Source organism: Onychostoma macrolepis, chromosome 25 (genome assembly GCF_012432095.1).
Source record: "Onychostoma macrolepis isolate SWU-2019 chromosome 25, ASM1243209v1, whole genome shotgun sequence".
In the NCBI taxonomy this organism is placed as follows: Eukaryota; Metazoa; Chordata; class Actinopteri; order Cypriniformes; family Cyprinidae; genus Onychostoma; species Onychostoma macrolepis.
In genome coordinates, this window is record NC_081179.1 from 9,783,963 (window position 1) to 9,810,885 (window position 26,923).

The 26,923-nt window shown below is 34.2% G+C and overlaps 4 protein-coding genes across 9 annotated transcripts in view; 1 reads left to right on the top strand and 3 right to left on the bottom strand.

Annotated features, from left to right (window-relative positions):
* Positions 1–16: 16 nt before the first annotated feature.
* On the bottom strand, positions 17–6,815 carry pla2g15 (phospholipase A2, group XV). Its single transcript, XM_058766430.1, has 6 exons — positions 6,180–6,815; positions 3,809–3,965; positions 2,955–3,073; positions 2,773–2,871; positions 2,444–2,668; positions 17–1,539 (listed from the first exon to the last, which is right to left on the bottom strand). The coding sequence occupies exons 1-6, from the start codon at positions 6,310–6,312 to the stop codon at positions 1,028–1,030; spliced, it is 1,245 nt and encodes a 414-aa protein (XP_058622413.1). The 5' UTR covers positions 6,313–6,815; the 3' UTR covers positions 17–1,027.
* Positions 6,816–8,662: 1,847 nt separating this feature from the next.
* On the bottom strand, positions 8,663–12,699 carry lcat (lecithin-cholesterol acyltransferase). Its single transcript, XM_058767360.1, has 6 exons — positions 12,461–12,699; positions 12,037–12,193; positions 11,384–11,499; positions 11,208–11,303; positions 10,486–10,710; positions 8,663–9,581 (listed from the first exon to the last, which is right to left on the bottom strand). The coding sequence occupies exons 1-6, from the start codon at positions 12,603–12,605 to the stop codon at positions 9,004–9,006; spliced, it is 1,317 nt and encodes a 438-aa protein (XP_058623343.1). The 5' UTR covers positions 12,606–12,699; the 3' UTR covers positions 8,663–9,003.
* Positions 12,700–13,700: 1,001 nt separating this feature from the next.
* On the top strand, positions 13,701–22,182 carry ccdc135 (coiled-coil domain containing 135). Its single transcript, XM_058767485.1, has 18 exons — positions 13,701–13,823; positions 13,963–14,084; positions 15,494–15,668; positions 15,755–15,880; positions 15,965–16,159; positions 17,092–17,250; positions 17,324–17,542; positions 17,632–17,745; positions 17,897–17,969; positions 18,072–18,200; positions 18,925–19,053; positions 19,179–19,396; positions 19,560–19,775; positions 20,515–20,625; positions 20,703–20,813; positions 20,897–21,091; positions 21,375–21,514; positions 21,704–22,182. The coding sequence occupies exons 2-18, from the start codon at positions 13,963–13,965 to the stop codon at positions 21,786–21,788; spliced, it is 2,517 nt and encodes an 838-aa protein (XP_058623468.1). The 5' UTR covers positions 13,701–13,823; the 3' UTR covers positions 21,789–22,182.
* A 966-nt stretch (positions 22,183–23,148) lies between these two features.
* The window catches only part of ckap5 (cytoskeleton associated protein 5), a 36,471-nt gene continuing 32,696 nt past the window's right edge, over positions 23,149–26,923 (bottom strand). For all 6 annotated transcript variants that reach the window (XM_058767026.1, XM_058767025.1, XM_058767024.1 and 3 more), the window contains one exon: positions 23,149–23,918. In XM_058767026.1, the coding sequence (XP_058623009.1) occupies positions 23,703–23,918 (216 nt within the window). In that variant the 3' untranslated portion in view covers positions 23,149–23,702. The remainder of the gene's footprint in view (positions 23,919–26,923) is intronic.

Below are 26,923 nucleotides of genomic sequence, written 5' to 3' on the forward strand. Positions count from 1 at the left end.
TTATACAGTTTTGGTAAATAGCATTTTATTGTACATAATTGCAACATTGTGATTTTTCACTAACCTAGGGCACGTATGCAACCATTTGTTGTTTAGCGACAAACAGACAGACCCTGGGTTTGCATTCCACTGAAAATGCATTGCATTTTTACCATCATTTACCATTTTATGAGCAACACACCACATCCTGAAACTGAAAGACCTGGTTTCACTTTCCACAGTTGTACCTTAACGAATACAGTCTTTGTTTTGATTATGGAACTTAATCATTTAACGCCAATTTTCAAGGCAACAAATAACTTGCTTCACAAATCATCATTCATTATATTCAAGAGGTCAGTACGAAAAAAAAAAAAACTGAGTAGAGTTTGTACACGTGTAGCATCGGTTAACCCATTGTGGGTCATGGCACAATTGCAGTCACAGGTTAAGCCGACATAAATTAAGCAACAATGAGATATCCAACAGTCGTATTGCACTACACTCGAGATCTCTTGATAAAAATACATAAATCAATACTGGTCACAGACAGCCTGATAAATATCCACTTGCTTGTTCGACAGAAATACTGCAGCGTCAGTACAATTTGGATAGAAAATGCATTTAAAAAAAAATAAAATGGTACTAGATAAAGTCAGTAGATTTTAAGAAGTAGGAGATTAGAGGTTAAACACTGACAATATTTCAAGATGTAATTGACACAGATTAACGGCAGGCAATTGCTATTTCACATTAATCAACTGTCATTTGTGCATTAAAATCTATGTAAATATTAAATTGTTCGATTTGGATTAAGCGGTAAAAAAAAAACAATTTCTATAAATGCTGATTGTGCCCAACAATAGACCACTATTTCACGCTGATTTCCTGATAAACCTGAATTCCACAATAAGGGAACTTTGAAAACGAATTTAGATAATGTACATCCTCTAGAAGTGAGCCATCCCACCCAAAAAGCAGAACCGAGTCCTGTCCCTTTGGCAAACCAGAATCTTCCATTCAAAGTTAAACAGGAAGTGTGATGCTATCACAGTGGAAACAGCACCTTCTTGATGTAGTTAACCGTGGTTATGTTCAACAGCATAGCGACGTGCTCATTCCCAGGCAGCTCGAACATGTTAACAGGCTGCTTCTGTTGGCCCATCCAGCGTTTGCATTGTGTCGCGCTCAACAGGTTGACCGTTCCGTCTCCATCCCCGTTGATGACAGTGGGATCTTCATCTGGGAACTTTGTGTAATTGTATCCCTGAGGTGTGGGGATTCCAGTGCCATAAAGACAGTGGACAGGAACGCCCGGAGGCTGAAGTGCACTGACCAGCGGTTCTGTGTCCTGCCTCATGGCCCAGCCGTCCTCATAGTTGAGATCTTTGAAGAAGCGCTGATAGTCTTGGACAGTGTAGCTGGTGTTGGGGGTGGAAACCAGGACCATGTCTTTGGGCCAGGTGTGGGCGTAGGGTAAGAGCCAGACGGTGGAGACGGCCGTTCGCTGCTGGGTGCGAATTTTTACAGGACTGATGACAGGAATACGGTTGTTGTCGCCTGTGATGGAACCAAAATCATTAAAAGGTCAAACCAGTGATCAAAAATGGGTTTTAAAACATAAGTGCCCGGTTTTTAGGGGTTGTTCACACAGGACTTGGTTCTGCATTTCACTAGAAGGTTTTTGATTGTTTTTCCAAGTAAATATGTGCTAGACAGACATGTTTGACTGCAAAAACACGTTGTGTTTTATTTATGTATTTGTATTGTATTTATGGTTTATTTTATATGGTGTTGAATTTTTTTTATACCATTTTCAAGTTTTTTTTGTTATTCTAAAAATAAAACAAACAATTTTTAATATACACTGTAAAAATATATTTTTAAAATTTTAAGTAAAAAAAGTATGTTTTACAAGAAAATATTATTTCAGATTTTCTACTTCAAAATTTCAGGTTTAATGTGTAACTCGCCATTTCTTTGTAATTGTTTGTAACATTTACCAGCATTTCTTTATTTCACTGTATATATTTTTCAAAATAAAGTTTTTACAAATATCATTAATTATATATCTGTATTAATTAAAGCACTATATAAATAAATGTGACTTGATTAAATTATTACATTTTTGAGTTTAAATAAATAGTTTTTTAAATCTTTTTTTTAAATTCTAGAATATTAAATTCTAGATCATGTTTCCTCAGAAATAATAATACAAGATTATGCCAAAGTACTTGAGGTTTTCTTTTCAAAATATTGATTTCTTTTTCTCTTCATTATGATATGAGGACAGTTTTGACTTTATGCCCTCAAATAATGTCAAGACTAATTTGAACTGCTTCACTGTGACAGTTTTGACTTTATGCACACAAAAAATATCAGTTGTTCCAATCCAATCCAAGTTAATTATAACTCAGAAATTAATTTCCACAAAATCCCCTTCCACAACAAATTTGGCCCATACCTGTTGCCATAACTCTCAGAGTTTTGGCCACTCCGGCCCATGGAGGCCCTAAAGACACAAATGCCTTGATGTACCGGTCCTTCCAAGCCTGTGGCTGGTGATTAAGAAAATAGAGTGTGTACATATTCCCCATACTGTGTGCGATGAGAACCACAGGACCACCAGCTTTATTAGCCATCTCCTCAATCATCTGCTGCAGACGCAAGAAGTACTCCTTATTCTCATCTACAGATCAGGAGAAAAACGTAAGAAGTTAGACATAAAGACAAGAATCAACATGTTCCCCAGAATTTTTTTTTTGTGCACAAACAGATGATGAAGATACTCACTTGGGGCTTTACGCCAGTCATAGGGGGCACCTCGAACATCATCGTCTCTGGTATAACCCCAGTCAACCAATGCTTGTACTATAGTGAAGAAGTACATGCCTGAAACAGACAAAGCTCTCGTCAAACAACCTTTACCAATCAACATACTCACATAATGAAATAAACACTTAGTTTGCACTCACCCACACTCTGTTTGCTAGGATCCAGATATTCCAAACTATATGTCTGTCCAAAACCAGGCACTCTGACATCCACCCCTGGAGGAGCTTCAGTGAGGTGGGTTGAGTGATTGTACAGTAGCCTGCAAACAAAATATATGCTGATTACATATTTACATATTCAAAGCAAGGTATAAAAAGTAATAAGGAGAAAGAGTCAACTTCCAATCTCAAAAAATGCACAGCATGTCTATATTTTTTACATTCAATAGAATGCATTAGTGTCAGCCAACTTTTTCCAATGGCGTTGGCTCAAGAAGTATTTTTTCTATTAATATTTCCCATAGAGATTTCTAAAAGGTATTTATTAAAGTATTATAACAAGCCATTAACCAAGCCAACCAGCTACTACTGTAGGTGAAGCACAACATAACAAACAATTCAAAAATGTATTTGAAAATTGAACAAAAAGACAAAGGTATAAGAGTGTAAAGAGAAAAACTACAATCCCATGAAGCATTGTGAATGACAATTAAAATTAAATGATGGAGAAATATAAAATGAACCATTTAAAGTTGTTAATTATATCTATAGAAACAATATATTTAAAGTTATTGCACACACTTTTGGCAGGATTTGTTCGCTGCAACCATAATTTGATTACATTTTCTGTTTAGCATCATGGGTAATGTAGTTTTCTACTACAAATTTGGCTGTTAAACACAATTATTTTAAAAATAGGTTAACATAATGTGAATGGGCGCTTCAACAATACCACTGATTTAACAACCAAGAAGAAGGATGCTTGTTTTTTAAAAATGGTATGGATATCAATTGCCACATCACGTGAGCAACCTCCGATTCCTGATGCCCTTTACCTCATGTTATCAATCCAGCAGTCAATGGCCACCGGCACCAGCAGCTCCAGGTTGAGCCATAATGTGAAGTAGTCCTCTGTCTTCTTGTAGCAGATGTAGTGCACTACACTAGGTTTGTCAAGTTTTGCTTCAAGCTGATTCCCAAGATCTCCTGGAACTATGGAGAAAAAAAAATACATATATTGTATTAAAATATGAATAAAAATACAAGAGAGCTTACTCAAATATTAATGAGCTTAGGAAACAGAAGGAGAGAGTGCAACATGGGCGTCTTTATAAAGCTACTGGTGCTCATTGGGTATGGTGGAGGTAAAGATCAAATTATGTAGACGAAATACTTCCAAGGCACTCACGTGGTAAGATCAAAAGCCTTTAATGTGCTGGGCTTAAATCATTACAAATAGTTAAAAGCAGATCTACGCGTTTCGGGCACAAAGCCTTCTTCAGGACACACATCAATTGCTCAAACAGGTGTTCTTAAACTAGTGTTAATTACTGAATCATCCAAGACTTACACAGGAAGCTCAATAAGAAACACTTCATAAAACTACTATAGATATGATCAAGGAACCACTGAATAAAAAGACTTAACACCATCACTATCACTAATCCTGGCCAGTTTGGTCCACTGTAAAAAAATAAATAAATAAATAAAAAATGTTGAGCCAACTTCAAATTTTAAGGCAACCAGCTTCAGCAGATTTTTGAGTTTGCTCAACTTATTTTTGTGGGAGATTTTTGAGTTTGTTGCATAAACATTTAACCCCCCCAATATACTTCCAAGTATGGTTTCCTGCAATGTTTGCATGTCTTTATCATTGGTCACCACATCCAGAAATCATTTTTCAAATATTTAACATGACTAAAAAGAAGAATTTTTACTCCTGCTATCAGGCGTCATGTAAATATTGGCTAGTCAAATATTGTTCTTAAGATACTGTTATAGATATTTTTGTAGAAATAATGTACTTAAGCCATCGTTTTATTGCGGTATAATGATGTAGTGTAAATTTAGACACAAAGACAAATCTTTTTACACAAAAAGTATCTGATGGAAAATCCAGTCTTGTTTTGTTTTGTAACATGGTGAGGTGATTTCCAGCTAGTAGACAAGCTACCATATTCACAAAAAGACTTTAAGGTGGTCTTGGCTACCTAAAAGTGGTATGACCAGCTGTTCTACCAGCTTGGATCAGCTAAAAAAAAACAAAAAAAAACAGGTAGAAATCAGGAACCAGTGGGCCATACAAGTTCAAGGAGGTCAAAATGGTTTTTGGAATACATTACCAGATAAAAACCATCTTGGATCAGCTAAAAACTTGCTATCATGTTCCAAAACACAGATAATAATTTTAGATGGATTCTTCATCAACGAACAATGGAGCATGGAAAGTATGATAATAGTTAGCACATTGTGCCATGGTACTTACATGGTACTCTAAGATATTTCAAAGTATGTTAGACTTTTAAGGTTCATATGACTAACTAACTAAATCAATTAATTAAAATAAAATAAAATACGTATTAAGACAGTGCCATGTCAAAAACATGGTAGGCCTACTTCTATACAATACTTCTAAAAAGTCTGAAAAAAAGAGCGTATAAAATTCTTCATTTATTAAATGTAGTCATAAATGTCAGAATTTGCCTTTGTGGAATTAAAAAACAAACAAACAAACAAAAAAAAACCAAAGTATTTTATGTTGCTGTTTTACTATGATTGCTGTTTTTTTTTTCCTCAAGTCATATGACCGAGTCATATGAGAACCCGTCAACGCGAAAATAAACATTTAGGCAGAAGAAAATGCCAGAAAAGAAACCGACATGCTATAATACTATGTATGGATTTGCTATGTTTTTTACATCCATACTCTCTGACTGTGTTTCTTCGGTAAATTCCAGTGAACAATTACGTCGCCTTAAAGCTCGCAGCTGTTTAGTCACGTGGATTAAACTGTTGATAAAATATCGACACCTTTCAAAAAAAGTGTTAAACCACCACAGACAAGATCTGGTTATAAACGCATTCAGATATTAAACACCCAATATAATACTATAAAATGCATGGATATGAGATTAAAACTGACTACTGTACATCATGTAACAGTGGTTGGATCTCAAAACCTAATATTCATACAAACGCTATCTAGACAACATTTTGACCATCATAACTTTTAAGCATCTGAACTGTTACTAAGTTGCCTGATTGGACAAGGAAAGTGTTGTCTAGGTAGGCAGCTCATTTAGGTTTTGAGACAGCCCGCATGACAGTTCATCACGAGACAAGTAAACAACTCTTTGACTCCTGTCAAGTACAGAAAAGCAACAGGACATTACAAAACAGAGGATGTGCTGTAATAAACCAACTTACTGAGAACCACAGGCGGTCGATCCGAGCACACTTTCCCCGGTGAGCATTTCAAACTTCTGCTGTCGGTAAATGACACCAACAACAACAAACACAGCTGGAGCGACGCGAGGATCAACCGATGGCAGGAAAGCATCTCTTTCAGTGGCTCACACCTCTGCTGGCTTAACGTTACAGGATCAAGCGTGCATTTGCGTTTATCTGTCCATCGTGAGGTCTGAGAGTGATCTGAGAAACGTCTCTTCTGGGTCTGCGGAACAGTGACAGCGGGATGAGCACAGACAATGTGGCGATCATGTAATAGGTGTTTTTAAAGCAGCTAGACACGAATAAACAATGGCAGAACGCATCGAGTCGGTGGGCGGAGCTTTGAGAGACAGTTCGATTATGGCAAAAAATGTTGCAACAGAGCGTGTATTATCTGTATAAAGTCATGCATTCCTCAGATGTTAATTTCGAAATAATTGTGTGCTTTGAAAATTTAAGATGCGTTTAAGGACGGCAACTAGGCCTACTACAAGGACTGACTCTGTGGTTTGTTTCAGAATATCAGGTGAAAACCTATTCAAATGTCACAGACCTTATAATTTATTAGTAAATTAGCCTGAATGACACTATTTAGTTTTATTTTGACAGATCATCTGAAAATAAAAAATGTGTTAAATGCTTGTTAAATAATTGAAATATCTTTCTCGATTAATTTTAATCAAATGTATTTTATTTTAAAACAGACAATGCTAAATTAGTATTATTTATATACTGTAGTTTTTATTAACATTTTGAATGATCTTTTTTATATTGTCAGTTTTCATTTTATGTTGTTATCTGCTTTTTTATATTTATTTATATTTAAGTTTTAGTATTACTAGTAATTTTAGCACTTCAACTAGTTGACGTAATATTATATAAACATTTTATTTACTTAATAATAAAATAATTAAGTTTATACATTTAGGCTACTAAAATAGCTAAAAATAAATTAACTACAAATGAATAAAAACTTTATACACATTTAAAAATAAAAAGGACATAAAATAGCAAAAACACACAACAAAATTAATAAAACTTTAAATAAAAGTTAAAAATGAAAATATATTAATTCAAAAATTGAATATTATAATAGTATACCAATGACACTAAAATAACACTGCTACTAACGGAAGTAGGACACTTTATATATAAAATTTTAATGAGAATGTGCGTTCTTATTGTTTTATTGTGTAGCGAGCATAAAAGCAATAAAAACCAATAATCCAAAAGCAGTCAAATTCGTGTTATATTGTGAATGTAGTCACGGGTTAAGGTGATGACCATTGAATTATTGTCATATTGCACATGTAGGTTGCTTGTTTCACTCTCTATGAGGATGATGTCCAAAGATCATAGAGGTTTAAGGAGGAAAAATACCAAACTGAGTAACTGATTAAAAGAATTAGCACCAAAATATCTATATTTCAAGAGAAACAATCAATTATTTTTTCCAACAACAATCGAGGAAAGATTCCCTGGCAAAACGACTGCCTGCTTCTGCGTGAACTCTGAACCTTTGTCTAAAGCATTTTAATTTGTTTGCAAAAAGCTGATGTGTATCAGACTTAGAACTCCTAAACTGGTTCAAAGGTTACAGAGTTCAGCAAATATTATCTGTACTGTGTGCAGACAGGCGTATGAAAAACATGGACACATATATGCACCACTAATATGCATAAACATATTTATATATTTATTGTAAGCATTTGTTAAACTAGTAGTTTAACAATGTCACACAGCCTAAAAACATATGATCCTTTACATATATATATCAGTGTTTCCCCTGCCATTATATTAGGGGGGCTATATACCCCACTTGTATTTGTAAATATTAAGCCGCAAAAAGACTATTTAAATATGAATTCTGCGTGTCTCTGTGAATGGCGCAGACGCGCGGTTTTGTTTACGACGCTTCCGGTGATATTAACTTCTGCCTTCTCACTAATGAGGACATAAACACATGAACAACATCTCCAGAACTGCTCTGAGAGTCACTTCATGAGCATTTGACCGTTTCATTTGAGTAAAACTATCTTCATATCATATACACAGAAATGTAAAGGTATTCACGGCAACCCGTCAAAATAAAAGTTCGGTTTACCTTGAAGTCATTGTGGCAGAAATAGCCTACATTACTATTGTTCAGTAGAATCTATGTAATAGGCTACTACTAAAATTATTAAAACCTTATTTTTAAGGGATAATCATACAATATTTCTTCAGTGTTTTTAATTGTAATGTTAAATCCCCTTTATTTTCCAAAAATTTAATGTTTAATTTTCATTAATTAAAAGATCAATTAAATGAATGTTTTATGCCTTAAAAATTGCGATATACAACACAAAATTTTTGAGGGAAAAAAAATAATAGGGCTATTGTAAGAACATATGAAACTTTGTTTCTAAATGAAACATAAGGTTGGAAAAAATAAAACATTTCATAGGGCCCTAAACACGTCATTTTTGTTCAGCTTTTAATAAATTGATGTTAAATTGTTCAAGTTTCATGATTTTAATTAGCTAGACATGCTTTTTGATTAAAATTTAATTTAACCATTAAAAAGGAGTCCAGAAAAATTAAAACGGAAAAAAACGTAGTCGTTTTTGTTATACAAAAAAGAAACATCTAGTACATTTCACACTTTAAGAGCTATGGTGTCTATAATCTTTAATGTACAGATTAAATATATTTGATAAATTCTGTATTATACACTGTAACAAACGAGTATATCATGTCTATTAATATAAACCAATACAAAGAGATGACTTTTGTACACGAGATCAGGACACTTCTAACGTCATACAAAACCTAGGCTAAGAGATGGAGGCTCTTCAGAGCTGTCGTCTGTTTTCTCATGGTACTTTCCCTCCAAAATTCTCTGGATTGCTGTAAGAACCTTGTGATTAAAGACCATGTCCAAATGAGCCATGCCTCTGAACTCTGTCACATGCACGGCCTGTTCCTGTTTCCCTATCCAGCGCTTACAGAGACTCATGCTGCGGCTGCCTACTGTGTCATCTCCATCATCGTAAATAATATCTATGGGGTCGGCATTTGGAAACTGTTCGTCGTACACGTATGTGACGGGTGTAGGGAGGCCCACCCCATAGAGGCAGTAGACCTCGACGCCAGGTGTGGGCAGACCGGCGGTGAGGTTTTTGGTGTCCTCCCACATGTACCAGCCATCCTCAAAGTTGATGTCTTTGAAGAACTGTTGATAGTCCTGGTTGGTGTAGTTGAAAAAGGGGGTGGAGATGAAGGTGTGGTCTTTGGGCCAAGCCTCTTCAGAAGGGATCATCCACGGATTTGTGGTGGTCATCCGTTGCTCTTCGCGGATTTTTATATTGGACACAAAGGGTATGCCATCGTTTTCACCTAAAAAGGCATAAAATAAAGACTAAAACTCAGCTTAAATGTTTTATACATGTTAAAAAAATAGGTCACCCAAAATTAAAATATTAAAATTAACGTATTGTTTACAATTAAAATAATAAGTATTTTATATTCTATGTCTGCATGTTTATATATATATATATATATATATATGTGTGTGTGTGTGTGTGTGTGTATAGTTTTTCTATAAGGCAACATTTCTCATTTTCATTTAAAAATGAAGCACTAAAATAATTGAAACTAAATAAACTAAAACTTAATAAAAACTATATAGACATATTAAAAAAAGGAAAATAAAAAAGACAAAAACACAACAAAATTACTAAAATGTCAAATAAATTTTAATTTACAACAGAAATAAATAAAAGTAAAATATATTTCAGAATATTTACACAAACTATATTAGAACATGAATTATCCAGGATTTTTTTTTTTTTTTTTTACTTTCAGAAAATGTAAATTTTCTCCCCCTTTGCAACCCTATCAATGATACTAAAATAACATTGTTACTAATGGATTAATGGCACTTACTGAATTTGCTTAATAATATATTATTTAATATTTTAAATGAATGCTGTTCTTTTGAACTTCTTTTTAAAATCCTGAATAAAAATAATAATAATATTTTCCACAGTTTTTAACTGTTTTCAATACTGACAATATTAAGATTTTCTGAAGCAGCAAATATTAAAATGATTTCAGAAAGATCATGACTGAAAATTCAGATCTAACATCACAGGAATAAATTACATTTTAAAATATATTAAAATAAGAAAACAGTTATTTTAAATTTTAACAATATTTCATAATATTACTGTTTTACTCTATTTTTCATTAAAAAATGTATAGCTGACAGTATTTATGGATAATGTTTTATTTATTGTACCTGATGCTAAGACTCTGAGGGGCTTCACAGCGCCACCCCAAGGTGCTCCCAGAGAGATGAAGCCTTTAATGTAGTGGTCTTTCCAGTGCTGAGTCTGCTGGTTGAGGAAATACAGGATGTAGTTGTTTCCCATGCTGTGGCCTAGAAGGTAGACTGGTTGCTTGTACTCATCATGCATCTCCTCCACCAGGTTCTTCAAACATGAAAAATACTCCTCCTGCTCATCTATATGGTACCAAACAGAAACATTAACATGTACTATTTTATTTTATTTTGTATGTGTGTGTGTGTATATATATATATATATATATATATAAAATGTATGTATGTGTGTGTGTCTATATGTTTGTGCTTGATTGCACTGTCTGTTGGGTGGGTTTAAATGTTTATTTTGATTTTGAGTTGCCTCTGTATATTATATAAATGTATATGAAAACACGACAAATATGTACAGTATATGTATTTAATTATGTAGAGTAGACTATACAACTCCAGTCCATGAGGGTCACTGTCCGGCACAGTTTTGCTCCAACCCTAATCAAACACTCCAGTTTGTCATTTTCATGTAATCCTGAAGACCTTGATTCTCATGGTCATGCATATTTGATTTGAGTTGGAGTTGAACTCTGTCGAGTAGTCCTGATGTAGTGAGTACAGTCAACTATTTGTTTCTGCGCCATGGCGAAATATTTGTTGTTGCCTGTCACTGTGATTTCACTTACTTGGAGCGATTCTCCAGTCATACGGAGCACCACGGACAGTCTCATTTCGCACATATCCAATGCTGACCAAATGTTGAACCATGGTATGAAAGTAACCTACAAAAAAAATGTACATCAGAATAAAAATACAGATGTTGTAAGGAAAGAAGTTCATTGAGATGTTACTGTATACTCACCTGTCAGTTTGTTTAAGTCAAGAAACTCTATAGGGTGCGTCTGTCCAAATCCAGGGACCCTGATTTCCACCCCGGGCGCATTAGATGTCTTCCGAGTTGTCCTGTTGTACACAATTCTACACAAAAGAAACAAATGTAACAATCATATAAAATCTGAGTCAACGAAAAACAAGAAATTGTATTCTTTCAAGGTTACAAAAGCAGGGATGCTTTTGTTCAAATATATCAGAGCTTCTGATAACCTGATTCAACTTTGTTTAACGTAACCTAGTTAGGACAGTAGAGAGCTACTAAATATTGATTATGATACACTGGCCTGTCTTATGACATCAGTCTCAGAGAACCCTCCAAAAACAATAGACAAAAGGTCAATGACCTGAAATACAGAACTGAGGATGATTAGGAAACAGCAGTCAATAAATCAGAGGCACTAGAAAGGGTTGCTCTGTGAATTTGCACACATAAGACAAAACAAGTTTAAAAATGGAGTAATACTACATTGCAAGCATAAAAGTAGTGATATATAAGCACATACACACACACTCCCGCTCAAGTTTTTTGTTTTAAAATGAATACTTTCATTCAACAAGGCTGCATTAAAGTTTTAGTGACAGCAAAGTGGCCTAATTTATAATGTTACAAAGTGAGTTTACCTTATATTATCAATCCAGCAGTCAACTCCAATAGGCATAAACATGTTTAGGTCAATCCACAGAGGGAACCAGTCCTCAGTTTTCTTGTAACACATCCAGTGTACCAGTGTGGGCTTGTCTATTTTGGCCTCAAGGCGATTACCCAGATTTCCAGGTACTGTTAAAAAGTAGTCAAAAATTTTAAATTCAAAGACTAACTTTACCAGATACATATTTTGTTGTCAACAGTAGACCTTGCAACAATCTGTACACATAATATGGATTTTAACTGGTCTAAAAGTGCATGACAGGTCAATCTGTTATCTTGTATAGCCTGCCTTATGTAATATTAATGTTTTTCTCCTAAATTAATTAACCAATAAAGAAAACACATTAAACAAACTCTCAACTTGAATATCCAAACTATGAACGTAAGATTGCTTACCTATGATAAGAGGAGGAGTGCTATTATTTATGACGCGAGGTTTGGCCGTCGGAGGGAAGATAACGTTAAATAACCAGAATCCAGAGGTCTGGTGCAGTGTAATCAGAAGAAATGCAATGCATTTGAAGGACCGCGAATGTCTCATTGTGTTTGTGTCTGTGTTGGCTGTCTGCCTCTGATTCCAGCGGCTTCAGTTCGTATCTATTAATGCGTTCGTCCAATGAGGCGTCGCGAGGGGGCGGTGAGTGTATCAGAACGGGAGGTCACCGGACCGTAAACACTCTGAATGAGAGCTCCTACTGTGTGTGGTGATTACATTATCGGGATATATTTCAATGATAATACGTTTAGGTGTAAAAACATGCGTGAAACGAACTTGGGTCGATCAAAGGCACGATAAAAGTCATGAGTGTGTTGAAAATGTTATTTCATGTCAACGTGTATAAACAAATGTGTTATTTTTTTGTAATTATATTTAAAAAAAAAAAAAAAAAAAACTTTTCAGAACTTTGGCTAACGTTCTGGCGAACAAACGTTCTTTCAGTAAAATCAATAGAATGTTCAAATTATTTGGTCCTCCATCATGTTCTAAAAAACGATTTATTATTTATACACTATTCATGGAACGCTTTTCCTGAAACGTAGAAGGAACTTTTTATTTTATTTTATTGACACTATTTGTTTAGGTTCAGAGAACGTTCAAAAGTAGCATTCATATTGTTTGCAAAATTATAAAATGGAATGTTTCTTTAACGTTTGTATATAATCAAGAAAAATAATTAAAAACATTTTTAAAAATTGGAACGTTTAGAGAACATCCAAAAAAAGTTTTCATAACTCAACGGGAACGTAAACGAAATTGATTTGTAATCTGGCAGTACATTAAAAACAGACTACACATACAACAAAAAGAAAAAAGAAAAAAATCAGATAGTGAAAAAGTAAAATAAGTAAATAGCCTAAATTTTGCTGCAGAATCATTAGTAGTATGAACTAGTAATAAACTTAGGAAGTTAAATAAATGATGTTTTGATGTGTTTTAAAGATTTACAATAATTTTATTATATATATATATATATATATATATATATATATATATATATATAATTCTTACTTGTATTTTTAAATATAACATTTTTAATTTAATTAAAAATAATTATAATAATAAAAAAGTTATTTTAGAGAAGGCGAGAACATGTCGACTCCACCCCCGTATTGATACGTCAGCGAACCCTCGCCATGGAAACCAAATTGCGGGACGTAAACAAGTAACAGGGTGCTCTTACTGCCAAAGGTTATTATAAACTTCGATTTAGAAATTAACTTTTAGGGCGAACGGAGAAGAGATTCACTTTATTAAACTGTAAGTTCTCATATGGACTGATATCTTCCTTAACACAAAACTAAAAACCATATATGTCGCTTTAACCATCTGTCAGATACCTTCTTGTTGCTGTATGTCGTTTAAACATTTTCCTCAGTATGTGTATGGCTTGTTTTAGATGGAAGTGTTGGCGGAGGCGGACTGTGAAGAGGACGTTACTATAACAGATGATGAAGAGAGAGCGCGGGATCTGGAGAGCAGCCTGTCTAACATACGAATAAGCCCTACAGTCACACACATGTGAGGTTACTAAAGTTCATCAACATGTGGTAAACTCGTGTGTTCATGAACGGTCATGTTAAAGCAATGTTCAGCGTTTCTCCATAGGACTTCCTCTCACGTGCACACAAGTTGGATGTTTACAGTGGTCTTAATCATTATCCACAAACATGGGTGGTATATCAGGACATGCACTTGTAGGGTAGCAGACTAAGTTCGACAAACTTACTTTAACAAAACTATAGGGTACATTAGTACATTAGTATGGAGATGGGGGTACTTAAAACCCATTATATAGTGCACTATATTGTAACTCTAGAATGAATCTCATGAAGCCTGTCAATAACACATCCAGGCCAGGGTTATAGTATACTAAAACTAAGATCATAAAATAAAAAATCCATTAACTGAAATAAAGTAAAATATAAAAATCTTAAACTTTTTTTTTTAATTTCAGCTATTTTCAATAAAGTAATAAGTAAACTAAAACTGAAATAAAAATAAAATTGAATAAAAACTACATAGATACTAATAAAAATGACAAAAATGCAACAAAATTACACAGCAAAACAACATACCTTTTAATAAATTAAAATAAAACAATTATAATATTAAAATAATAAAACTAATTCAAAATAGTAATAAAATCTATATAGTATTATCTCAGTGATACTAAAATAGCACTGACCCAGGTCATATAAGGCGTATAAGACATTTTGTTTTGCATGAAATAAATAAATAAATATTCAATCTCATTCTTATTTTCTTAGTTTTTATTATGCAGCAATCAGCAATGTGAGTCACCCTGTCTGCACTTCTTTACAATTACTATTAATATTTAAAATCATGATGCAATAAATTTTTTTTTTATTGCATTATGATAATGGGACTTTTTAATATGAAGTTACGAATTACAAATATCACGAAAATAACAGCAATACAAATCGTAATGCTCCTAAACTCATTCATTATTTAATATTTAATGTAATGTTTGAATATATTGAAGATATACATTCTTAAAGCAAGTAATGCAAGTGAATGTCACAATTATTGTTCATTAAACATTAAAACACAAGTCTTGGAAACAGACTACAAACCATAAAAATACTTCTGACTTGTTTTAAAGAAAATAACGTATAAATATTTGATAGTTTTATCATATTATAATAGTTATAATGAGACTTTTCCATAAACATATTACAAAAATCACATTATATCAAATAATGTTGCAATGCAAATTATTTCATATTTAAAGTATTATTTGAATATATACAGGTAATGCAAATCATTTTAACAGTTAAAATGTTCTTTAAACATTAAAACATGGGTCCCAAAACAGACTACACATTCAACAATACAACAGATTAAAATAAACAAAGAAACAATTCATCTTCTTTCTGTTTGTTGGTCTTTATTCTTTATTTCTTCAGTGCAAAGCCAAGACCTCAAGTGACCCTTTCCAAATGTCCATCCTCATACAAGGAGAACACCTCCCAGGAGAAGCTCATGCTAGCGATGGCAGAAAACTTCCGTCAGCAGTATGCGCTTTTGTACCCGGATCACAAAGCTCTTCTCCTGTGCCCTGTGAATGAGTGCGGTGTTCAGGTGCATACAGCAAATACGCTTAATATTACCACAAATGAATAATCTATTTTTTCCATTACATTTGTTATTCCAATGCATATCAACAGAAATTTGTAAGCACCACTTTGCGAAGCACCTTGCTGCCGTATCCTGAGCTGTACGACTGGGAGGGATGTGCCAGTTTTGTAGCTGATTATCTCTCGTTGGAGCTTCTGGATCCACCGTTTGAACTTGTGAGAATCAGACTTGACTTATGATGGTTGTTTTTGCCTCTTGGACACAAAAACATGTTTTTATTTCATTTCTGTTCTTTCTAGCCCAAGCAGCTGTCATCTCCTACCTGGGTTCTGCAGACTCAGAGAGGAACGTGTTTTGATTTCTCCATCGTGCTGTGTAGCCTGTTGTTGGGCGCGGGATACAACGCTTACTGCGTCAGTGGCTACACTACAAAAGAGATGTGTCTTCTTGATCAGTCACGACAAGAGTGTCCGCTACTGCAGCCTCAAATACAAGTAAGCACAACTTACGCACGTTTGATTTAAATTATAGAGGTGAAATATTTCACATTGCTTGTAAAATAAGTTAAACATGTTCTTTTATGGTATGTAAATTTATACAAATTAACAAGGGTCTTCAGTGGTTTTCATGTCATGAATCCTATGGTGTATAAATAGAGTAGGAAATGAAATATAATTGACAGTTGCATTTTAAGCCTGACCTAGAACATACAAATAGTATCATTAATATTTTTGACATGCTTTATGATGCTTAACTGGCAAAGCTATAATTACTATAAATTATTTATTAATTTAGAAATGACTATAATTTATGTAGTTAGTTTAGTAAGTAATAAATTACTTACAAATAAATTTGTATTTTAAGCCTGACCTATAACATGTAAATACTATTATAATAATAATACTTTTATATACATTATGGTGCTTAAATTGCAAATCTATAATAAGTGTAAATTAAATACATGTATTAAGTTGGCCTATGACATGCAAATAGTATCATATTAATGTACTTACATGCAAAATTACAAGATTATAATAATTATAAATTATATAAATTAATTAGAAAAATTTTAATTTATAAATTATAATAATTGTATTTATTTTTGTAGTTTTGTAATAATACATAAACATTATTGATGTAAAATGATGATGTGAGTCACATATTTGTACATTATTTTATTTATTATAATGTGGGTGGGACAATGAAATGTCTAGCTGAACTTTTCACATATTTTATGTATTTTCACAAAATTTAGTTTGAGATCAATTTATAATTGGCATTCTCCCTGAAGCATTTCCACAAATACCCTAGAGGTTGTGTAGCATCTGTTGAAGAACACAGCTTTAACACAAATTTCCTTGAGTGGTTCAAATCAATCTAAACTGGATTCATTATTCATGTTATGATTTTTGCATGACCTGCTCAGGATAAAACAGAGGAACCGAAGAAGCCAATAAAGAAATACTCTGTAAAACCCCCACGTGACTTGCACAGCAACTTTGAAAGGCGTCAAGAGGAGAAACAGCAAGCAGAAGCTGAAGCAGCCGAACTGAAGAAACAACTGGATGCAGAGAGACTTCAGAAGGTTGGACAAAGAATGTTTCAATGAATTTCCATTTGATTTTTGACTTGCATTTTCACCGGTTCCTCTTAAACAGGAGCGAGAACGTCCACCACCCGACCCTCTTCGGGGCTTGAGAGTTCACTGCTGGGTTCTGGTGCTCTCAGGGAACCGGGAGGTACCGGAGAACTTCTTCATTGACCCTCTGACAGGCAAGAGCTACTCCACCACCAGTGAGAACTTCCTGGGCATAGAGAGCGTCTGGAACCATCAAAACTACTGGGTCAACAAGCAAGACTGCACTTTCGGGTGTAATGTTAGTATATCTTAATGTGGATGTGTTTGAATATTTTCAGTGTAGATGATGAGCATTGGAAAGTTCACCGGGTCTTTGTGTGTCTGCAGGAGATGACCTTTGACCTGGGCGATCTGTCAAAGTGGGAGTATGTGCTATGTGGCCAATCGCTGTCAATCATTTCGGACCCAAAGACACTTGAAGAGCCAGAAGACGAGGAGGAAGTACAGAATGTTTCTAATTTTCCATGTAGTTTTAATGAGATTATTGATTTCATTGTTGAAGGGCCCATTCCACACTGAACCTGATATTTATATCTATATTTATGCTCAGTATCTATTACCTTAGATTTAACTACCTATTTTGTTTCTGAAGGAGGAAATGGATGAGCTAAAAGTGTTTGAGATGCCTCCATCTTGGGTGACTAAAATAGACATTTCACCATCAGGTCAAGTCCTCACTCTCACATATAGCCTTTCATCCATTATCTACTAGCTCTTGAGGTTAATTAATCATACATGTTCTTTTTGTTTTTTTAAAATCTTAATAGATATGGAAATGCGTTATCCAGGGGGTATGAAGGTTATTCAGTACAGGAAAGCCAAGCTGGAGAAGTTTGCCCCTTATCTTCTGAAAGATGGTCTGGTGACCAAACTCACCATTTATAAAGACCTCGATTGTAAGATCTTTGCAGATGTTTCTGTTTTCAGTTACAACATACCTTCTCACCATGTTGATCATGTACATTTATATCAACAAAAAAATGTATGTATATAAATATATATATATATATATATATATACACACACACACACACACATACATATATGTCTATATTTAAAAGCATGCTTATAGCAATAGTTCTCAAAATTTTCAATTCAGGCATCATGTAGATAACGCCTTAAAATAAAATAAATAATAATTATGAAAATGAATATATGATGATGATCTATATAAATACATAAATTTATATTAACAAATCCATTTAAAGTGATATTTATTTAAAAGCATGTTAAATGGATAGTTCACCCAAATTTAAATAATCATTATTTAAATAATGCCTTTAAATGAATAATAATAATAATAATTTATATATCTAATTATATGGTTGTATTTAATAATAATACTTAATGATTATGAAATATTTAAAATGATATGTATTTATTTAAAAGCATGTTCATTTAGCCTTTAACCTGTTTACAAGTACAAACTCTCACTTTATCACTTTCAAAAAAAAATATATATATATGTTACTTTCTTAAATAAATAATATACATATTAAATTAAAATAGTATAGACATTCTGAATAAATATTGTTTATTTATTTAAAAAAAAAACATTAATTTAGCTTTTAGCCTGTGTGTTGGCATTGAGTACAAATTCTCACTTTGTCACTTTCTTAGGCACACAAGCCAGCACTATTAAGGAATGGTTCAAACATCGAAGTGATCATCTCGACGACAGAGAACTACACACAGACAGCAATGTGACAACTGAGCATTTCAGGCCTGGAAGAAGTGACGCTCTCAAATGTAATCTAACACATATTTTTAATATAATCCTGATGTCAGTAAATGTGACTCATTACTTCACCGATGACTCATTAACTTTAATAATAACAAAAGGCCTGACATATTAAAAGTTGAATTTTGTTTAGACCACAGGTACGTCACTTTAGTTCCTGAGACGGAGCGTCAGATGGACTTTTATAGTCATATTCGCACAGATGGTCTAGCCAGAAGAATCGAGAAGCCTTTCGAAATGACAGAAACCTTTGAAGATCGTACTGACTTCCTTTTTTATCGACATGTTGTTTATGGAAATCAAGTCAAAGTGATTCGGGCTGGAGAGGCTCTAGAACAACGGCCTCTACAGGTAATGCTCTCTCAACAAACAGCTTCGACCTTTAAGCAGTTTAACCCAATATTATCTTACAGGTATAACATTAACCAACAATATACTAGTGGCCTTGCTAACAAAAAACATCCAAAAGATGGGGAAAATGGGTCAATGATATTTTGTTTGGGGTCTCCAACAGAGGGTGGAGGAGCAGTTTCACAGAGATCATTCTAAGCCGGCAAGTAAAGATGTGGCTGAACGGATCTTTATGTTGTCGGATAGATGGATCCAGGTAACCTTTCATCTCGAGGAAGACAGGATCATCCCAGCTTGGCTCAACTTCATCAAACCCAAAGAAGCGGCAGACTCACAGAAAGCACAAGCTTTTACTCCACAGATGGTGTCTGGCTTTCAGGTCTGAATGTCACATCAAAAAATTTTTGGTTGACTCCATAAGCATAAGTTATACGACTGTGTTTTATTGGCGCGTTAAAATGATAAAACAAAGATTTTGAAAAGAACTGCAAAACATTCCAAGAAAACAACTCTCAAGAAAATCTCAACATGTTGACTCAGAAATGAAAATTCTGCCTAAATAAATAAATTAATAAAAAAAAATGATTAGGTGAAATGTCCAATAGTCACATTACACTTTGACAAACTGGTGTGCGAGATTTGTATCGAATCTCCTTTTTACGATCTTATTTGTATCTCAGTCGTACATTTATGACCTGCTAATCCCACACTGAGGATTATGTTTAGGGTTGTAGTTAATTAGAAATCATATGATAAATTGTATGAATTAGTGTGAACTTGCAACTTAAAAAAATCGTTGACGTTCTTTATAAAGTTCGTTAAAAATTTTTGACTCAGAAATGAAAATTCTGTCCAATAAAAAAAAAAAAAAAGTAGATGATTGGGTGATGTGTCCAACAGTGTCTCATGACAATTCATAACTGGTGAATTCGTACAATCTCATTTGTACGTTTTTGTCCAACCTGCTGAGTGGAAAATTCTTACAAATGTTCAACTTTGTAAAATACTTCCAGTTTCTTGTGAGATCATTTTTGCTGCAGATGGAAAAATTTAATGAAAATGGTTTTAGGGTTTATATTTTGTTTGCGTTCACATCTTGTTATATTTTACGTCTTCAGGTGGATCCTTCTACGAAACCCTACAAGAACTTGCAGTTATATGAAATGCTTGTGGAATTGATGAGAGAAGAAGAGAATGTTGAACTTTGTATCAGAGATTCAGAAAAAGAGGTAATGCAGTTCACAAGCAGCATTATAAAAACATCTTCATCTAGCCAATCGCGGTGACGTTAACATGTTTGTTTCAGGTTAGGTCCATCCTTTCTTCAAGAGAAAAGGAGGACAGTAATACTGACCTGCTGATCTCTATCTACAACCCTACGAGGAACGAAACGGCCCGTCTGCACATGGAAGAAAAGGTGAATCGAGGCTTTAATCAGTCAGCCACTTTCATCACACCGATCCAAACTCCTACCTACCTCTGGTTCCTTTTGTTCCTCAGGAACGTATGGCTAAGGAAAAGAAGCTGCGGCAGAAAGAGAAAGAACTGGACCTACTGGCTCCATCCCAGGTCCGACTGGGACTCCCAGAAGCCCTCACACGCCAGGACGCACTTCAGCTGAAGACAGACTGTCTGAATGAGTTTAAACAGCAGCTCTTTAACAAAGCCAGCCTCATCCAGAGCAGAATCGAAAAGGCACGTTAGATCATTCAAGAAGATTTAGCACCTTCTGTGTACATAAATTCATAATTGCGTACAAACATAAAACAGAAACTAGCTAGCAGAAAATCTGCAGTTACAGTCTGATTGGATGAATTTGAATGTTTGACTCCATGTTGAAAAGATAAACCCACCCCTTAAAGGAACAGAAACACAATAGGTTTCTGTTTGGTGTCAAGTGACAAATTTGGTTTGTCTCTTGACCTGGATAAGAGGGCCAGAAAAAGCTTCTAGTGAACTGGTGAACTTGTTTGTTCAGGAGACAGAGGAGTTGCAGAAGAAGCAGCTGTGGTACCAGAAGAACTATCTCACCATGTCCAATGAGGACGAGGATGATTACCTCGCCTACTGCTCTGACACCATGTTCAGGATCCACGTTCTCAAAATGAGACTCATTCGGTACGCACCTTAAATCATTTGCTGAATAATACGCTTATGACAACATGACCTTTTTGTAGTATCAGGTTTTTCAAGATGGTACAAAGCCAAGCTGTGGATGTGTATGGGCAGATCTTTGCCTTGTAAACAACCGTGTTGGTACATTTTGTTTTAGATCTACATGAGTAAATCTGTATATTGTTTTTGTAGACACAAGGAAAGAGCGCCTCAGAAGTATCTGACACTGGAGGAGAAACTAAAAAGACATCCAAGGTTGGCCAGTCACTTATTGTAACAAGTGCACCCTAGTATATGACTTCACCTTTCCCAGACTGTCACATATGACCTCAATAAAGTTTTTCGTTGCATCATTTGGGACAGTATTTTCTTTTTGTTCTGATAAATGTCAAGAAACAGACACAATATCTGATAAACTATGTGAAAAAGTTACTATGCCACAAGTATACACTACTTTTCTTAAGTTTGGGCTCTGTAAGATTTTTTTAGTTATATTTTATTGTTTTGAAAGAATTATGCTCACCATAGCTGCATTTATTTGATCAAAGATACAGTAAAAACAGTAATATTGTTGGTGCCGATGGCCTGGTGGCAGTGTGCCAGCATATAGCACCGTTGCACTTTGGGCGTCCCAAGTTCGAGTCCCGGCTCATGGACCTTTCCCAATCTCACCCCCCTCTCTCTCTCCCACTTCACTTTGTCAGTTAACTGTCCTATCCAAATAAAGGCTAATAATGGCAAGAAAAAAAAATATATATAAAACTTAATATTGTGAAATATATTTTTTATTTAAAATCTTAATGTTTTAATGTAATTTATTCACGTGAATTATCATTACTCCAGTCTTCAGTGTCACATGAACCTTCAGAAATCATTCTGATTTGTTGCTGCAGAAACATTAAACAGTTGTGCTGTGTAATATTTTTGTTGAAACAAACATTTTTTCAGGATTCTTGATACAGTGTTATTTTAGTATCGTTGATACATCTATTAAATTAGATTTTTAATGTTTTGTTTCCATTTAAAATTTTTATTAGCTCTGTTGTAGTATCTTAAGTTTTCGTTTCATTTTTATTAATATTTTTGTTTTATTAATATTCTTGTTCTAGTTATTTTAATACTTCAACAAACTAAAATAAACATCTCTAATGATTTTTAGTTAACAATAGCCCTTTGAATAAAGTTAAAAAATAACAGCATTGGATTTTTTGTAAAATTTTGATTTTTACAGTTCTTTTTAAATGCATGTTTAATGCATATTTGCAGTTTAAAAACAAAACAAAAAAAAACAAACCCCACATTTTTGTAGAGCTGTACAATACACAGTACTATTATAATATGGATTTATGTAAATCTATAATGTAATAGTATTGTGCATTGCCCAGACCGACGCACACAGCCCCTTGAAGTAAAAATTCAGAAGAGGATCAATGTATAGTTTGTTAAATTATATATAAAAAAAAAAAAACCTTTATTGCCATTTTCACTATAGATTATACACTTAAACTTAATAGCAACACTTCAACACTAATCAGAGTTGGATAATACAAAACAATGCATCAATAACCAACATCTCACTACAGAGTGAATAATTCCCAGTTGGGAATAATATTAAAAGAAAAATTGAATTAACAGCCTTTAGTAATGCAAACTTTATTTACATAAAAAGAAAGATCCAGTACTTCATGCCATGCTCCTTAAAAGAAAGGAATCAATTCTTCCAAAGTTATGAGAGCTTCAGAGATGCTTGGAATAGAGAGAGAAAGTAAAGGCAGAAAGAAAACAGCAAAAATGGCAAACGGTGTTGAACAGATAGAAGTTGAGACCAAGTGAAAGCGACATTAAATTTAGATTTCTCTAAAATGTCTTATTAAAAAAAAAAAGCATCAGTTACACATATTACAGCATTCTGCACAGGAAAACTGTACACGGAAAACCCTAAATGACACATAAAAGCCTGGTGTGGTTAGCCACTGTATGTACAAAAACAACTGTGCACAATACTAACATACAGAAAATGTTTACTTCATATTATACAATGTAGACAGACCAAGTTATTTATTTTTTCATCCTATTTCACATAACCGTTATCTATGCACGCATTTATCCTGAAAAACGTTGGGATGGTGGAGTTTGGGGAAGTCGGCTGACTATCTAGTGCATTAGCGTAGGATGAAGGCGAGGCGCTGATCTACTGGCGGTTGCTCTTTATCCTCTCAAGCCTCTTTTTGAGGTCGTCGAGGTTGGAGGCGGGGGAGGAGGAGCGGGTGGGGCTGTGGGAGTGTGACTGCTCCTGCTGGAAGTGCTCGCGGGACTCCTTCAGCTGGGACAGTTTGCTGTGGAGCATATCTGTGGAGGAGGCCACCGATGGTCTCAGGGAGCTGAGTGGAGGGCGCTCTTCCTCCGGCTGCATGAGAAGATGCAAATATTTACAACTCCATTGTATATACTGTAAATAAAATTCCTAAATCTTGTTTGTTTTTATTACTTGTTTGATAATTGATGTTAATACTTTAACAACCAAGTATAATTTTTAGATAAATATAAAAAGTTAAAACTACCACTAAAATCCTAAAATTGAAGTATTAATACATCAAATCACTCATTACTAAAACTCAAATTCACTGTAATTGTTATTGATGATAATCATAATAGTTTAACAGACTAAGGTGGACTACATTTACACTAGTGCATTTTCGTTTTAAAACACAGGCTAACTTTTGCTACAGTCATGCCTGTCATTTACAGTCCTCCGGTGTTTTCAACCCTCGAAAACTGAGATTTTTGAAAACACTGCAGAACCCATTTTAGTTTGAAAACTTGGGGGTTGCATTAAACGGACCAAAACTGAGACTTTTGAAAATCATGGCATGGCTGCCCACATTCACTCTACGTATCCTTGGCGACCGTGTAAACAATAACAGCATGCTCATTGTTGTACCCATAAATATGCATGATAGATTCCCCATTCGACCGCTCTCCATAGACGCATCCGCCATCTAAATAATAGGGAATCTACTAGGGATGCACTGATGTATCGGCCGTAGGGCTGTGCGAGATTGAAAAAAAAAAATCTGGATATTTTATCGATAACGATAACCAGACGATATTTTGCTGAGTGTGTTATTGTGCTGGTATCTTAAGGACTGTCGTGGACAGCTGACTCCTAAAGTTTTTGATATTCTTCATATTCTGTGTGGTGGTCAGTTCACACTGATAGAAATGAATTGTTTAAACTGATTTTTACATTTTATGGGCATTTTTACCTTTATAAAGCCATTTTTTTCTAAAAGTGTCCATTATCTTTTGAGTCACATTCTTACATTTAATCAATGAATTAGAATAATAAGACATTTGGGCTGTTACCAAGCAAATGAAATCAAGACAGAAGCTGCATCTGAAGTGGCATTTAGATGTATTTACACAGTTTAATGCAGGACAGGAACACATTTAACCTGCATTAAAAAAAAAGTGCATAAATAATGTTTTGATATATTAAATATAAAACGTTGAATACTGATATTTGAAATGATTTAAATCATGAAAACAAAAAGTAGAAATGTGAAACTAAAACCGCCAATAGGTGGCAGCAAATCACTGAGTCTTTGCGATCGAACCGAATCATTTAATCGGTTCAATCATTCAGAAACGAAACACCATGTTGCTCAGAGACATAAAACAGTGCTGTGGCTGTGTTTAGGCAATGTGATGTCTAAAACGCAAGTCTTTTTAAACTTCGTTTATTGAGCCATTGTTAAAAAAAAAAAAAAAACCCATCAATATCACATTTGTAATCATGGTAATTTTTGGAGAAAAACGGCACTCTTTATGTGAAATTGATTAACTATATGAAGTGGTATAAATATAGACATTTTCTGCCCCATGTCTTGATTTTGTGATCATTCTAAATGCATTTTATTAGACTGAATCATGCAGTGAAAGAGCGCATTATAAATGCGCGCGCACACTAGTCTAGACTTCAAGTAATGTACGCGTGCGCTCTGTAGGGGTGTTTTGAATGGCTTTTGCAAAATACTCGATGTCATCAAAATCGCACATCGTTAAAACAACAATTACGATATTAAATTGCAGACAATATATCTCGCACACCCCTAATCGGCCACCGATATGTATCGGCCGATTTGATTATTTTAAAGTCACTGACACATCGGAAATAGCATGAAAAGGGCCAATACCGATGGTTTATCAATTAACTGCATGGAGAAAATCAGTTGCATGTCTGTTGCCTTCCGTGTATGTGCACGGAGAGTTTGTGAGTGCATCTCGTGTATATGTGCGGAGAGTGTGTGTTTGTTCGAGTCTCATATAGGCCATGTATGTGCGCGGAGAGTTTGAGTGTTTGTTTGCATCTCATGTGCGCGCGCATTTCAAATATTTGTTTGAGCACTTAGTAGTACAAGCGTGACTGTTTCATGCGTGTATGCAAGTGTCTCATGCATGTTTTCATGAGTGAAGTTTGATTTAAGCCCTATACAGCTCCTCATATAATTGTGTTGGTAATGTTTGTAGGTATTTTGCTTTATTTACTGGTATTTTAGCCTACATTATTTCCGAATGAAATAAAATAAAATGTGACGTACAGACTACTAATTTAGGCTGTATTTTACTCTCAAAACGCTTATAGGAGTAGCGTTTTTTTAAATCTATGCTGCAAACAAAGACTCGTGTTTTTTTTTGTTTTTGAGTAAAGAAAACGCTGTACTTTATTATTATTAGCAAAAGAAAAGGTAAAAAATAAATAAATAACGTTATTAACCGGTATTTGTTCTACTCAAACTGGTTTTGGAACGGCAATAATACAGAGGAACAGGAACAGAAACTTTTAAATACCAGTTCTGCTCGGCGTGAACCAATGGAAAAAGTTAAGCCCTGCTTTATGCAATTGACCAATATCTGTATTGGCCAAAAAAAAAAAAAAAGTCCTATCCCTAGAATCTACCTATACATGTCTATGGCTGTACCTGCACGAATGGTCATGTGACATGCGTTTTCGGTTGTGTAGTGTAGACGGAGATAGTTTCTGAAACGCAGTGAAAAAGCCAGTGTAGACTAGGATCGTTTTCATTTTAAAACGGCGTTTTAAAACTAAACCACTAGTGTAAACAGGGCCTAATATTTATCATAAATGCAGAATATTTACTATTGATTCTTTGATGCATTACAACAATATTTAAGTAAATTTTAGGATTTATATATTAAATAATTAACTGAATATTTATAAATAAATAACATTTAAAGTAAATAAAAACAGCTTTGCTGATTTCTGATCTATTAACAATGATACTTTAACATTTTATTAATATAATAAAAGTTAAACAAATGTAATAAAATCCAAATATTTAGTTGTTAATGTATAAAATCTCAAAAAAACACTTCATTTACTGTTAGTTA